This window comes from Anolis carolinensis, chromosome X, assembly GCF_035594765.1.
Source record: "Anolis carolinensis isolate JA03-04 chromosome X, rAnoCar3.1.pri, whole genome shotgun sequence".
In the NCBI taxonomy this organism is placed as follows: Eukaryota; Metazoa; Chordata; class Lepidosauria; order Squamata; family Dactyloidae; genus Anolis; species Anolis carolinensis.
The window spans coordinates 3,974,141-3,990,657 of record NC_085847.1 but is presented as its reverse complement, the minus strand read 5'-3'; the positions used below and the strand labels follow the sequence as shown (position 1 = coordinate 3,990,657).

At 41.0% G+C, this 16,517-nt stretch overlaps 1 protein-coding gene across 14 annotated transcripts in view; it reads left to right on the top strand.

The window, feature by feature from the left end:
* Positions 1 to 16,517, top strand: part of arvcf (ARVCF delta catenin family member) — a 315,018-nt gene that overhangs the window by 128,226 nt on the left and 170,275 nt on the right. Inside the window, exon 1 of one of the 14 annotated variants that reach the window (XM_062958528.1) lies at positions 2,717 to 2,848. The exons of the other annotated variants lie outside the window; for them this stretch is intronic. Coding sequence (XP_062814598.1) covers positions 2,828 to 2,848 — 21 coding nt within the window. The 5' untranslated portion in view covers positions 2,717 to 2,827. Of the gene's footprint in view, positions 1 to 2,716; positions 2,849 to 16,517 lie in introns of those variants that run through there. 14 annotated transcript variants of the gene reach the window in all.

Sequence of the window (16,517 nt, the reverse complement as noted above, 5' to 3'; positions counted from 1 at the left end):
GGCATCTTGGCAGGCTCCGGCTGGGTTCCATCTTTGAAATGCCTTTTTAGCACAGTCACTATAAGATCTACACATGTACATGCATGTGTATAGGACAAATCAAACAAAACTATTGTACATGAAATTGAATTGAATAAATGGATGTAAATTGGTCATGAAGCAACATAACCTAGAAAAGAGTGTAGAAGGGCATGATAATCTACCTACCTGTTTAGTTGTTTCTCCTCCATTTAGAAGAGTGGCTTAACAACATGAAATTGACTACATTATAGCATAATAATTGCTTCTTTTTTTTTGGCAAAGGCATGACTGTAGTCTTTGAACCAATGGCAAGTTGTGTGCTCCATTTCTGAGCAGCACAGAGACCTCAATGTTGCAGCAATCTTCTTTTTTCCTCAGTTAATCAAGTATAAAAATAAGTGGACGCAAGAACATTTGGGAGTAATTCCTAGCCATTTTCAAGGGCATCGTGACAACTTTCATAGTTATGTCCTCAAGGAAAATGCAAAATCACGTCACCAGGATGCTATTTATCTTTCTTTTCTAACACACTGCTGGGGAAAAAAAACTGTCTTAAAAACACAGACATTCAAAACAACCAGCTAATAAAATCAGATAATTCAGTTTATTGGACCCGACTGCAATCCTGTCTCTGGTTAGCTAAGAATGAGCAATGTGAAAGTGAGTGGTATTGTATTTCTGCTGCAAAGGACCTGCTAGTAAAATACATTTGGTATTTGTCACCCTGGTTGTCTCTTTGCATTAAGAAGTCTAGTTTTTGAAAATTCTCTCTTTGCTAGCTTTCCTGTTAAACTATCGATATGGCACACTGCCCTATGTTCAGGTTCCCACAGTGAGATGATCTAGGTGTCATTTTACCTTGGCAGCATCAACCTCAGAATGGGATTTCCACTTTCTCATTACATTTCTATCTCTCCATGGGGAATTGGAGGTAATGGTGGATTGAATACAGTTCAAAGAGATTTACTGTATTTCTTTGATTCTAAGATGCACTTTTTTCCTTATATAAGAATCATGGGTACGATGTATATGTGTGTGTCAAAGTCTATGTCTGTCCATCTGTCTGTTTGTACCACAAAGACTTGCTAGGTGAAGTGGCCTTCTGTGGTGTCATGGGGAAAGAAAGGTGACCTGTGTGTTGTCAAAGGCTTTCATGGCCGGAATCAAGGGTTGCTGTGAGTTTTTGGGGCTGTATGGCGATGTTCCAGCAGCATTCTCTCCTGATGTTTTGCCCACATCTGTGGCAGGCATCCTTAGAGGTTGTGAGGTCTGTTGGAAACTAGGCAAGTGGGGTTTATATACATATACATACATACATACATATCTGTGGAATGATGTCCAGGGTGGGAGAAAGAACTCTTGTCTGATGTGTTTGTGCGGAACTTTGTCCCCTTTCTTATGAGCTGGTCATTTACCGTAATAAAGTGAACTTGAACTTGAACTCTTGTCTGCTTGAGGCAAGTGTGAATGTTGCCATTGGTCACCTTGATTAGCATTGAATGGCCTTGCAGCATCAAAGCCTGGCTGCTTCCTGCCTGGGGGAATACTGTTTTGGGCTTGTCCCAGTGTAAGCTGCCCCGAGTCCTTCGGGAGATGGAGCAGGGTATAAATAAAGGTTTTTAAATTATTATTATTATTATTATTATTATTATTATTATTATTATTATTATTATTGTATGACACAGCAAACAAGATAGACATGCTGGAATTTGTATCACAAAATCACAAGTCGAACACTTCCCAAGTGTCTAGGACTGTGTGATGTATTTTCGGATGATGTGCGCAGATCCCAGTAGGGTGGCCTTTTGCAGTTGGCAAAATTATTTGTTGGGAGGTGTTAGCTGGCCCTGATTGATTCCTGCCTGGACTTCTCCTGTTTTCTGCATGTTGTTCGTTATTTACTGTGGGATATAGGGGCACACGGAAGGGGACCCGCACTGCCATATAATCCAGATTATCAAAGCAGATAAAAGCAGATGATCTGGAAAGCGTCCAGAGGAGGGCGACTAAAGTGATCAAGGGTCTGGAGAACAAGCCCTATGAGGAGCGGCTTAAAGAGCTGGGCATGTTTAACCTGCAGAAGAGAAGGCTGAGAGGAGACATGAGAGCCATGTACAAATACGTGAAGGGAAGTCATAGGGCGGGGGGAGAAGGCTTGTTTTCTGCTGCCCTGGAGACTAGGATGCGGAACAATGGCTTCAAACTACAGGAAAGGAAGGAGATTCCACCTGAACATCAGGAAGAACTTCCTGACTGTGAGGACTGTTCGGCAGTGGTGGAGGCTCCTTCTTTGGAGGCTTTTAAGCAGAGGTTGGATGGCCATCTGTCAGGGATGCTTTGAATGTGATTTCCTGCTTCTTGGCAGGGGGTTGGACTGGATGGCCCATGAGGTCTCTTCTAACTCTACTATTCTATGATTCTGTCTTCTTTGAACTGGATTTTTATATGAGTCTACATTGCTAGATTATCCAGTCCAGAACAGATCATGCGGCTTTTCAGTGCAGAAGGGGCCTCCGTTTTCCGACCCGACTTGGCAGCAGCTGGCAAAGGTGTTGTGGACTTGCCTTCCCAGAAGCCCTTGCCATTGACTGTGGCGGCCGAGGCTTCTGGGAGATGGAGTCCGAAACACCTGGTGGGGCAGGCGCTAGGCGGGGAGGAGTCGGGGGCGGGGCTTGGGGCGGGACCGTGGGCGGGGCTTGCCCGGCCGGGGTCGTGTCGCCAGAACGGCGGCCTGAGGGGGCGTGAGGGGGGCATTGCTTCCGCGGGGCTCTTCGGGCGAAGCCGCTGGGCCCGGCCCTTCGCCTCCATGCCGGCCGAACTCTCCCAGGTGAGTGGAGGGAAGGCAGGGAGGCGGGAGGGGGCTGCTGGCTTTTGGCGACGACGTGAAAGGCACGGAGCTCTTGGCAAGAACGGGGGTCTCCGCCGGAAAGGGGCTCAATAGCACGGCTACTTACTAGTCCTCTTGTCAGGAAAGGCAGATCCCTGGATTGATTACCATTAGAAGCACTGAACTAACTCCCTTCGCGCGGAGCATCTGGAAAGGCTGCCCACTGGAAAGGCGTTCGGACTGAAAGGAGTTTCCAAGCTGCAATATTGCTGCCATTATTATTATTATTATTATTATTATTAAAAGCACAGTCCTCCCTTTACTCGGAGCATCTGAAAGGCTGCCCACAGAAAAGGGGTTCGGACTGAAAGGAGTTTCCAATCTGCAATACTGTTGTTATTATTATTATTATTATTATTATTATTATTAAAAGCACTGAACTCCCTTCGCTCATCACCAGGAAAAACTGTCCACTGAAAAGGTGTTCAGACTGAAAGGAGGTTCCTATCTGCAATATTGCTATATTATTATTATTATTATTATTATTATTATTATTATTATTATTATTATTATTATTGAAGGCATGGAACTCCCTTCACTCGGAGCAATCTGGATTGAAAAGGTGTTCGGACTGAAAGGAGTGTTCCTATCTGCAATATTGCTGCTATTATTATTACTATTATTGAAGGCATGGAACTCCCTTCACTCGGAGCAATCTGGATTGAAAAGGTGTTCGGACTGAAAGGAGGTTCCTATCTGCAATATTGCTATATTATTATTATTATTATTATTATTGAAGGCATGGAACTCCCTTCACTCGGACTGAAAAGGTGTTCAGACTGAAAGGAGGTTCCTATCTGCAATATTGCTATATTATTATTATTATTATTATTATTATTATTATTATTATTATTATTGAAGGCATGGAACTCCCTTTACTCGGAGCATCTGGACTGAAAAGAGGTTCCTATCTGCAATATTTCTATATTATTATTATTATTATTATTGAAAGCATGGAACTCCCTTCACTAGGATCTGGACTGAAAAGGTGTTCGGACTGAAAGGAGGTTCCTATCTGCAATATTGCTATAGTATTATTATTATTATTAAATGCATTCACTTGGAGCATCTGGAAAGACTGTCCACTGAAAAGGTGTTCGGACTGAAAGGAGTTTCCTATCTGCAATATTGCTATATTATTATTATCATTAGGACTTATTATTATTATTATTATTATTATTATTTGATACACAAACAAGATCACTATGCTGGCTTTTGTATTAGATCACATGTCAGACACTTCCCAAGTGTCTAGGACTGTGTGATGTATTGGCGAATAATGTATTCAGATCAGAGTAGGGTGGCCTTTTGCAGCTGACAGGTGGTAAATCTGTCTGTACCGATTGTTTTTAAGTGCTGGCCACTGCACCCAATGTGCCGATCACCACTGAGACCACAATTATTATTATTAATAATAATATTGTTACTGTTAAAAGCACTCAACTTCCTTCACTCAGAGCATCTGGAAAGATTGTCCACGGAAAAGGTGTTTGGACTGAAAGGAGTTTCCTGCCATTATTATTGTTATTATTATTTTATTGTTGTTATCAAATCCAAGAAACTCCCTTCAGTCCTGAAAAGAACATTTCCACTGAAAAGGGGTCTGGGCGAAGGGTGTTTCCTGTCTTTCTTGTTGTTGTTTATTGTGATTAAATTCAGGAAACGCCCTTCACTTTGAACACTTGACAAGAACACTGAAAAGGTGTTTCGGAGTGAAGGGAACTGATCATCATTGTAGTTGTATCTATCTATCTATCTATCTATCTATCTATCTATCTATCTATCTATTTCTGGGAAGATCTCTCCTTTTGCTTGCTGGGTGTTTGATTGGTATGCATGCCTTTCCTTCCAAAAGGATGCAAAATTGATTGAAGTCAGAGGATTGTGTCTCATTCTGCTGTCGAGTGAGACAGAGATATTGTGGGTTTTTTTCTTTTCGGGTTGTGACAATATTTGTCGAGAGAGCGTTACTCAGAGACCCGGGAGGCTCTTCCCTAGATCTCTCTCTCTTTCTTGCCTCGCATGGCATGGCATCTCCGGGCAGATTTCAAACCCATCGAAGTGGGAGGAATTCTACTTCGTTGGCTAACTTTTTGTGGGAGACCGCATCGGATTGACGGAACTAAAAAATAAATAAATGCAGTTGGCTGTAAACTGTGAGACATTTCTGTGCTTTAAGGATTGTGTCTTGAAGCAGTTTCAGTTTGTACAGCCAAAAAAATTAAAATCAGAGTAAGAGCTACTTGCTGGTATTTGGTGTCTTGCTTATATCTTTATTACAAAGACAAGATTTCTCGGGTTTGTTGGACAGGTTGAATGAATGGGTTGCTGTGAGTTTTCCAGGCTGTATGGCAATGTTCCAGAAGCCTGGAAAACTTACGGCACCCCAGTGATTCCGGCCATGAAAGCCTTCGACAACAGGTTGAATGAAGTTCAGATTGGGGTTCTTTCAATGCCGATCGAGAGACTGAGTGCCTTGGCGGATCATGGTTAAGCTTCAGTGTTTGACATCTATGTTATATATATAAAAGGCTTCTCTCAAAGGTTGAGGTTTCTGTTCAGATATAGCCCAGCGTTTTGAGTGATTTCGAAGGCACCCCCCCCCCCCCCCCCGGACTACAGTTCACAAGTGTTTTTTTTAATGGTAACTTTGAGTCCCGGCTCTACTGGTGCATTAGTTCAGTTTGACATGCATACCTTTTCTCGTAATGCCTGTGATTTTATACCTGTGCATGTAGCTGTATATGTATTCTTCTCCTGCCGGAGTGTGTCCTCTTTAGTATTCCTCATGGAGTGCAACACCTGTGGATGCTGCCAGAGCTAAAAGTATTTCTCATTGCCTTTCTGCATTGTCTGACCTAAAACTATTGCAGCTGCCTCTTTGCATGCCGTCAGCTGTTAATGCGTACAAAGTTAGCAACAGAAATCTGTCTCTTTGGATATTTTTCCATCGAGGAGAAGAAAATTCATGCGTACCCAACCCCAGAGATAAGGAGTAGATTGTTAAGAAGACTAATGGAACACCTTGCAGTCTTAGATGTCTTAGAGTTGGTCAGAGAGGGGAATTATTATTCCCTTAACTGTGTTGGAGGCAATTTTTTCCCATGACACTCTTTATTTTTCAGGGTCAGACTAAGGGAGATGGGTGTCACGGGTTCGATTGGACTGTCAGGCATTTAGGGGAAGACAGATGTGCGTTTTGCTTCCTTGGCTCTTTTGGGATGGTGCATGCGACAAGATTAATGGAGGCAGTTCCAAAAGTCTGAATTCCTCACATGTTAAGAGCCCTCCATGAATGTAAGAGGGGCCTTCCTTATAAGGACATGGATGGCTCCTGAACACGATGCTGTCAGAGGCATTTATTGTACAGCGGGGAGAGGTTTCACAGGCTGGGGGAATGTGATTACAAATCCCCTTCCTCCAATTCACGTATCCTGGCAGATCCCATCAAATTGCCAGTGTACGCCAGAGAGGTCCTTCTCCATTCAAGCATAACCATTTTAGGCAAACACCTCCAAGTGTAAAAGCTCAAAAGGAGGTAGCATGTGCCATCCATGACTGAATTCTATGGTGGGTGAGTGTTTAACTCTTGCTTCCTATACTATTTTTCTGCTTGGATCCTCCCCCAGAGTTGCTGGTAGCCTCACTGAGAAAAACAAAACAAGCACAATACCATTTTAGAAGCAGCTGCAAAATGAGAGCGAGGCACATTTTTGAACCTCCTTTAGTTTTTCTGTTTTGAGTTTCGGACCATGACTTTTTAGTGGCCCATTTAATTGTTTTGACTTATTATGTGAAACATGTCTACCTTATCGATAAATAAAAGGCATTTTGTAATACAGTAGAGTCTCACTTATCCAAGCCTCGCTTATCCAAGTTTCTGGATTATCCAAGCCATTTTTGTAGTCAATGTTTTCAATATATCGTGATATTTTGGTGCTAAATTCATAAATACAGTAATTACAACATAACATTACTGCATATTCAACTGCTTTTTCTGTCAAATTTGTTGTAAAACATGATGTTTTGGTGCTTAATTTGTAAAATCATAACCTAATTTGATGTTTAATAGGCTTTTCCTTAACCCCTCCTTATTATCCAAGATATTCGCTTATCCAAGCTTCTGCCGGCCCGTTTAGCTTGGATAAGTGAGACTCTACTGTATTGAGTTTTCTTCCAGTTGTTTCTTATCTTGCTTCCATCACTGGAATGGAGACTGCTTTACGTTCTTGCGTCCCAGCACACATATGGGCCTGCCGAGGTCCAAGGTTGCCCTATGGCATGTCTTTGGATTGGGGCCTTGAATTGACCGAAGTGGGACAGAGATTCTCCCGAAGTTGCCGGTCTACACCTTCCATCAGTCCTGGGGGCAGGATGACAGGAGCTGTAGTCCAACAACATCTGAAGGGTCACGGGTTCCCTTGCTTCCTGGACCAAAGGCCAGCAGATTAAACTAGTCTTGGAGAGTTAAAAGATCTTAATCTAACATGAAAAGGCCATCAAAGGTGAGGGAATTTCATACCGGTTCTCTCTCCTCTTAAAAGATAATATAGAAGAAGTCCTTCATATCCAGTGCCCAGTTAGATGATCATTTTAATTAGTTATGTTGGGAAAAGACCCTTATTCTCTCACGTTACCTAAAGGTGCTATCTCTACCTGCGCTCACTGTTTGAGCACCTGCGACACACCTGCAGTAGCATCCACTTCATGTTGCTAGCAGCAACTCTCTCCAAACTCCCTTGGCGAAGCTAGTAAACAGCCGAGGATTTGGAAGCATACTGACCATTGGGACAGTGAAGTGAGTTTCTTTTTAGAACAGAAAAATACAAATCAGAGAACAAATCAATGGCAAGGAAGGCACCCGCTGGAAAGGATTTGGCAACGTTTGTAATTAATCCCTCTCTGCTTGAGAAGTAGGGGAAAACCAACACCTGAGCAAGTGTTGTGTTTCTCACCAAATTATACCCAGCTGGCATGGTTCATGGTTCTTGTTCCAACCGAATGAGGGCAGCTTTATAGAGTTAGCATGGAATTAAGAATTATTTTACTAAAAGGGAGAGAAAAGGGACACATGCATGGCTAAGTTGTTGATGAGCAAGCCACCTGGATCGGATGAAAGTGCTGTTTGCTTTCCATGGCCTTTTGTTTAAATCACTCCATATAGTAGGTGGTGTCACTCAATAAACTGGGAAGTACAAGTTAATGCCAACCTGATAATCACAGCTTGTGAATACTGTGTTCGAAACATACACCACCAACTGTTTTCACCAAGGATCTTGTTGGCATAGTTGTTCTTGTGTTAGATTTATAAACTACTGCTCCAATTTACCTTGTGCTGTACATTAAAGTACACTTACACAATCTGCGTCTATGATAGGATGGATGCCGTAAAGGGAAAATTTCCCAGGACAGTTGAGTACCCCTTATCCAAAGTGTTTGGGATCAGAAGTGCTGTGGGATTTCCCCCCTCCCCCAGATTTTGCAATAAATATATTTGCACAGAAATAAATAATAAAAAATCTTGGCGACATGACATTTATGTTTCCTATACATCTTGTATGCATAGCTTTCAGGTAATTTTACAAATAATACATTTGATAATGTTCTGTCTGAAGCAAAGTTTGTGTGCATTGAGCCATCAGAAAGCAAAGATGGGAACAATGTGAGATTCTGGAGGTTTTTTGGATGCTCAACCTGTAATTTTATCATGGCCATCAGAAGAATTTTTATAGATAAGGCAACATTTCACCTGTTTCCCATAGTGACCATACTACAAGCAAGGAGTGAAGGTGAGGGTTCTCTCTTGCTGTTTGTTTCCTAGCAGGTGCAATTCGGTAACACAAGGCAGACTTGCAAAGAATATTGCAACATATTCTCATCTCCTGACAGGTGTTTTTCTTTTGAGAGTGCAGCCAGTAATTCCTTCCAACCCCCCACCCCCCACCCCCAGTCTTCATTGAAGCACAACACTTTTTGTTTTCAGAGATAGACTGTTTCAGCATACAATTGAAGTGGTGTGTTTATGTGGGGAGGGGATGGACAAATTAAGCGGCACTTTGAGGCTCATGGAGTGATTTCAGCACAATGTTTTCAGGTGTGCAGGTGCATCCAAAGAAATGGTTTCGATATCCACAAAAGCTCCTGCTTCAAGAAATCACTTAGCACCAGTGATGCTGCTTGAGTTCTTTATTCCCGCTGCCGTTTCCATTTGGCTTTGTGTGAAATTTTGTTTGTACTTCTGCAAAGTGAGAGGTTCCCCTGAGCATGCGGATGCTTCTGCTTCTCAGTTGCTGTGTTTTGGCGTCAACCTTTTTAGTTCTCACACCCTCAGGGACTTGCGCTGCCTCTAAACATGTAGCTCTTGCAGCGAGTAGCCATTAAGAGATCTCCCTAACATGGATTTGTCTAATTCCCTTTTAGAGCCATCAGACTCAATGGCTCTCTCAACATCTCCTGGAATTCTGCAAGTGAATTACATATTCTTCCAAGAAATGCTTTCTTTTGCATGGCCTGGATTTACTACTAGTTCATTTCAACACCCCCCCCCCCCCAAGTTCTTTTACTTATGGGAAAGGGAGAAACTATGTTTCCTATCTTCTTTTTAGGAGTAAATCTCTGGTTATTATTCAGGCTGAAAGAAACCATCTATTTGTAGGTTTTTAGCACCCCATCTATCTAGAAGGCTTGAGGTGTGTTGCAGCTATTTAACAACCAAATAAAAGCAAGTAAGCCATAAATAATCCTCCTAAAAGTCAGATTCTGGAAGAACGGAATCCTAGCTTTTCATTTCCTTCCTACCTAGAAATACTGTAAAAAAGAAAATTGGTCCCAGCAGCTACTTGCAGTTTTCTTGGAAGCAGTTGTGACTTGTAGCTGTTCTCCCAATAGAAAGGACTGGGGTGAGGTGGAGGGAGAAGCACCAGCAGATACACTTTTTAAAATTGTAGACATCAGTTACTAAAAGCTTGCCTGGAGGCTTTGCCTGCCCTTGAAAAGATGACGGAAAAGACACACCTTTCCTTTGAAATCATTTCCAGAGGAATAGCTGTGCCACAAAAACATGAATGGGTGGCATCTCATTCATTAACATATATATGTCAAGATGGGGAAATGTTTCACCCCAGAGCCCACAATCCCCCAGTGTAACGTGTTGGTGGAAACAGCCCAGTAAGGAGCAGGGCTGGAACCACAAGTGATTGAACTGTTTCCCCTCATAAACATACCTGTGACTCATGTTCTGTTTCTTTCTTTCTCTCATACACTTTGCATTCATCAGTCATCAGTTCACCTCACACTCTTCCTCTGTCTGGAACATACGCATCCATCCACACACTTCATTTTCTGTCTCTATCATAAAATCACACACATCTATTCTTTCCCATTGTCTTAATTTCTTTCCCAGATGCCATGCCCTCCTTGGCCTGCCTTCATGCAGTAGATAGTAGGGGAAAAAGCTCCCATTTAAGGAAAGTGGTGATGGTGGAGCTTAGCTTACAGGGAGAGAGAATATCATCCTTCACTCTTCAGACGCCAGTTCTTTTTTAACCCTTGTACCAAAAATAATTCAAGTGCTCTTTCCAGATTTGTCCCTCACACTATACTCATGCATAGATATTTTAGTCAAAAAATTGACCTAGAAAACCTGGGCAGAGGTATCCATGGGTCAATGTGAGTACTGTACCTAAATTCTTATCTAAAAAAGGAGTCCTCCTCTTCTTAGAGTGGCAAAAGGTGATAGATTAATCTGTTTTGGGAGAAGCTAAAAGAAGTACTGAACCCTGCTACTCTCTCTGGTACAGTGCCTCTTCTAGCCTTTTGAATGCCTGACTGAGGAAATAATAATAATAATAATAATAATAATAATAATAATAATAATAATAATCACAAAATCACAAGTCAAACACTTCCCAAGTGTCTAGGACTGTGTGATGTATTTTCGGATGATGCGTGCAGATCCCAGTAGGGTGGCCTTTTGCAGTTGGCAGATTGTAATTTTGTCAATGTCTAGTGTTTCCAAATGCCGGCTGATTATTATTATTATTATTATTATTATTATTATTATTATTTTATTGTATGACACAGCAAAGAAGATAGATATGCTGGATTTCGTATCACAAAATCACAAGTCGAACACTTCCCAAGTGTCTAGGACTGTGTGATGTATTTAATAATAATAATAATAATTATTATTATTATTATTATTATTACCCACCTCACTTCAGCTCAACCTCCTTGTCCCTGAGTCAGCATTGGTACGTTTCTCCACTTTAAAGAATGCCCTTCAAAATCCATCACTTTGGCCCCCAAAATCTGTCCTCAATTTATACAGAAGGTCAATTTATATGCAAGAGACTATAAAGGCCACCCAGTCCAATCTCCTTCTGCCAGGAATAACCCAAGCCTTCCCAAGTATTTACTGTATCTCTAAAGTCTGATACATGGGCATTCTTGATAGGTGCTGTCTAGCAAATTAATCTAACAGGGGAAATGAAAGGGGGATTTCCTGTCTCCGCAATAACACCCTTTTAGTGTTGTTGCTCCATTTCAGGGAGCCCGATCACACAGGTTGGAGGCCCATCAGGTCCCGGTTGTGCTTTTGTGGCTATGGACTGTGTACCCATTAAGTGTGCCCAAATCTGCACCAAAGGGTGACCTTCTGTGCCAAGCCAAACCATGTGGATTAGTAGTGCAGGATTTGGCTTGAGAATGGTGGCTGGGTAAAGAGCAAAGCTGTTGGAAGTAGCAACCTTCTACAAACCTCCTATGCTAGTTATTTGTTATGTATATAATTGAGATTGCTTACTATATTGTATGTATATTGGTATGCAGTTTTCCACTTAGCTCTATGTTGTTTGAGGCTGTGGGAGGGACTACAGATCGGGGTCATACTTCCAAATGGCTATGGAGATTCTGGTTTTCCAAAAGGTTAAGGTCTCTAAAAGAGTCCGAATGAGAGCCTGATTAAATCATTATCGGTCTCCCAACATGTTCTAGAGGTACAGGCATAACGTATACTAACTTGGAACTCAATCTTGTTGAACTTAGAGGCAGTAGACAGACTGTAGGAGTGTGCATGCTGCCATGTGTTACCGTAATGTTCTAACTGGAGGTGCTTTTCAAAAAGAAAATTAAGTTGATTCACAATGCAGTTGGCAGGTGAAGAAATATACCATCAATAATGCGCAACTTGCAGCAGCTGCCACTTGGTTTTAAGGATAAGTTCAAAGTCTGACCTTTGAATCCCAGATGAGCCTGGGACCTCTGCATACAAAGAATCACCGTCATTCCTATGAAGATGCCAAACCTTTAAGCTAATGTCTTGTGCCCTTGTTTCTGTGCCTGCTTCATGCATGATGCTTGAAGTTGCATTGCAATCTGTTATACATCCTAAAAGCATCCCAACATTACTCAAAACACGAATGTAGACATACTTTGGATCTATTGTGTAGGCGAGGCTCTGAACAGCCTGCTTCCTTCAAGAATAAACTCTTTTTATTTATGTAGTTACACTGTGTCCAGGCTGAGGAAGTCTGGACAGAAGGCAATGTTGATTTACCAGGCATGTTTTTCTTCCTAGTTTTGTTGATAGATTGTGTTTGTTTTTCAAAAGTATCTCCTCAGCAAGACTTTGGATCGGTTTATATGTTCAGTAACATCAAATGATACAGTTTCTGTTGGACTGTATCCCTTTGTTAGGTTTGCATTTTGAATGTTGTGATTGAACAAAGGAATCCTTGACTATACAAAGTAGCATACTCAGGGAAGGCTAAATAGGACTTTTCCTTTCCACGGCGCTTGAACATTTGACCTTCAAAACAATACGTATTGAACATATCTATTTTTTTGGACTTCCTGCCATTATTCCCATTTCATTCTGTAAAGCTGGAAACTCCTGTTTTGTCTCCTCTCCAGCACTCAATAGGAAGCCATAACCAATTTTGGCTACTTGGCTGAGCAATGTGTTATATTTTAAAAGAGTATTATTGGAAACACAATTGCTATCACTAGCAGGGGGAGTCCAGGGGGAATTCTTTATCATTCAGGAATGCAGCACCACCACAAAGTACTAGTTAGTTTACAGTCCGACTGTGCTTGAACACACACACACACACACACACACACACACACACACACACACACACACAAACCCCGAGGGCTGCCCCTGTCAATAGGAAGATTGAGACTGACTTCTCAGGCAGCAGAGTTGGTATATCATGGAAGGGAAGCAGGTTGTGAATGAATTTGCTGTTGCGTTTTTCTGACAGGCATATGGGGAGATGCTTGCAGATTTAAATACCTCGAAGGTTCCAGATCTCATCTAAACTTGGAAGTTAAGCAGGGACATCCCTAGTTAGTACTTGGATGGAAGACTGGCCATGAATACCTGTGTTATAGGCTCTATTTCGAGGAGGAAACTGGCAAGTTGTCTAAGGAAACCTCTGGAAATTCAGTCAACGGGCAACTTGAAGGCACACATACACACATCCATTGCAGTATTTTCTATTTCATGTGTCCAAATAATCTGTCTGTGTTTGCAAACTGTGTGCTTTGACATGAGGACGTGGTGATGTCACTTGCTATTTTGCTGGAGACTGGCTCTGCTTATACATCAGGATGCTGTGGAAAGTAATAGTGGTTTTTGATATTCTAAGAGTGGAATGTATTACTTTCTGTGAATTCATTGTTCACAGTGGAAGCTTTGGGCTACTTTTAGTACTGGCTGTTTTTGGTGACTTTCCCCTGGCATTTGAATCACTTGATGAGTATTATTTGATGATTCCTTATTATAAATATGTTGCGGAGTGCACTGTGTGACACCATCAGTGGAAGTGAACCAAAAAAAACTCTCCCCGCTTTTTGGTTTTGAATGCCCCCCTGCCAGATAGGTGTACTGTCATGCTTAAAATACTCATTGCATTTTCCAGCACGTTTTAGTACTTTCATTTTCTTAGGCATCTTAACTATTTAATCATAGAGCATTTTTTCCAGACTAATGGAAACACTTTTTGATGCTGCATCCACAGGTTTGCCACATTCTTAAAGCAAGACAGAATAGAACAGACCTTTAATTGCTGGTTTGTTGTCACTGTTGTAAAAGAAGTAGCAGTATATCACACCCTCTATGTGGCCCCGTTTTCTCTATCGGTCATTGTTCAGAGGTTACTGCATTGGGGAAGTCTGAGCATGACCTTGAGACTTCATTCCCATGAAACACAATTTACTTTCTAGAAATTATATCCTTTTTTTGGCAAGATCATCAAGCTAGCTAAAGCACAAACCGCCATAAAATCAGCTTTTAGACCAGCATCGCAGCAGCACAACACACTTGAAAGAAGCAGCAGCCAAGTTTAAAAAAAGGATGTAAACACCCACTTCAGTGGGTTTTTTTAAAAGTCCCAGTTGGTATATTTTTAATTTATTTCTCACATACAGGCTGCCTTTGAGGTTTTAGCCATCCCATGGAAGTGTTCAAAATATTAACAGCATATCATTTATTCACAGTGTAATTGCAAACACAAACTGACCTTGTGGGTCACCTTTCAGCCATTTCTGTGTTAGACTGTTTGGGCATTTGGCCAATTTGCGTATTTCATAATTCCAGTATAAAAGGCCATGTATGTGTGTATTTTGTGGGGGAGATGCTTTTGAAGAATGAATTGCCTCTGTTCTCGCTTAATTGGTTTGCCTGTTATCACAACTTAGCTGTTTCCCGTCAACCTGATAATATTCAACAACACTGACATTCAGCCAAAGAAATGTAGAACCCAAGACTTGGCTGTTGTCTGTTTTTAGAAATCACCATTGCAAACCAGGCTTTGGAAAGAAAGAGCCTTTTGTATATTGGGAAAACTCTATAGAAATCAGAACATTAATGAAAGATACAATTGGGCTTAATGAGTAGAACAGTCTTTCTCTTTATTGGATTTGTCCTCACTAGAGTCAGGGAAGGTAGAGTAGGAGAGAAAAAATGCTTGTGCTTTGTGTGGATATAATAGATAGGTTTCTCCCTCTCTTGTGATAATAGAGGGGTCATCCATGGAAGCTGGATGGTGGAGATTCAGGACAGACAAAAAGAAGTACCTATTATTATTATTATTATTATTATTATTATTATTAATAATAATAATAATAATAATATATTTTATATATATTCCTCTCTATCTCCCTGGCAAACATATGGCAAACATTCAGTGTTGTTATACAACTGACAGAGACAGACAGTACATAAACAGAGGCAAGGCTTCCCTCTTTTCATCTCCGGCATCCGGCTGTGCTCGACTCGGCCATGGGGAGGTGCTGTTGTTTCATTTGTCATCCATGGCTCCTCAGCTGGGCTAATGGCAGGAGCTCACCTTAGAAAAGCCCTGAAAACATGGCTATGTGCCCAGGCTTTCGAAGATTAAATGATAAAGATGACCCCGGACTGATTTACGGCTACAGCACGAGGATTTTGGAGGAATTGATTTTAATCATATGTTTTATATTTTTATATTGTTTTAATTGTTTTATTGGATTTTCATTGCTGTTTTAATTATGTGTAGGCATTGAATTGTTGCCAATTTGTACGCCGCCCTGAGTCCCTTCGGGTGAGAAGGGCGGGATATAAATGTTGTAAATAAAATAAATAATAAATAAATTGGCCCGGATTTGAACAGCCAGCCTTCTGGTCAGCAGAATCTTCCATAGCAGGTGGTTTAATTCACTGTGTTAGCCCAGCCCTATAATGTATCACTAAACTATGGAACTGGGCCCTTCATGAAGTTGTAATGTATTCCATAGTTCAGTTAAATATATGAAAGGATGTCACATTGAAGAGTGGATAAGCTTGTGTTCTGCTGCTCTAGAGACTAGAACATAATGAAACTATTCTAGTTTTTTTCTTTCTGTCAGGTATCTTGTGTCCTGTTCTTTGAAATAGGTTGGCTATAAGTAAGCAGAAAAAATAAATAATAAAAATCAATGTTCTCTGCTAAAGAAAGGGGCAGGTAGCTTCACCCAAATCAGAAACAGAATGGATTTCAAAGATAGTTATTTTTTTCTGTTAGTAATGGAGCTAAAATATTATTGCCTGGATTTTTCCACTCTCGTATTTTTATTTTCCTGTATGATTTTTAGCACCTTTGGAAGCTTGCATTATGTATTTTGTGCATTTTTGTTGGCCCTATAAAAGTATTGTAGCTTTGGATGTTATTTGATATAAATAAAATGATTGATTGAGATCAAAACGCTCTCGTTTTGAACCATAAGGGATTGTTCTTCTTTTTTAAAACTTACGATCGACTCAATTGCATATTGGACTGCTTTCTGACTGAGTAAAATCTGTAACAATACGTTTAAAACTGAATGATATCATCATTAGCTGTGATAGTACAATGCTGATATTTTGGGACTTTCTCACCCCAATGTCAGCAAAAGGTGGAAATAGGTTGAGCCTTTTCTTATAAGCAATGTACCCATATTTAACTCAGAAGTAAAATAAAAGCCTACTTCCTGGTAAGTGTGTTAAAATATGAAAATGACAATGTAAAATTGTTGAGATGATGGCAGTCAGATGTTGCCAAGCTACAGATCTGAACCAGGGCAGAATAAAAGCTTTGGTGGGAAGAAA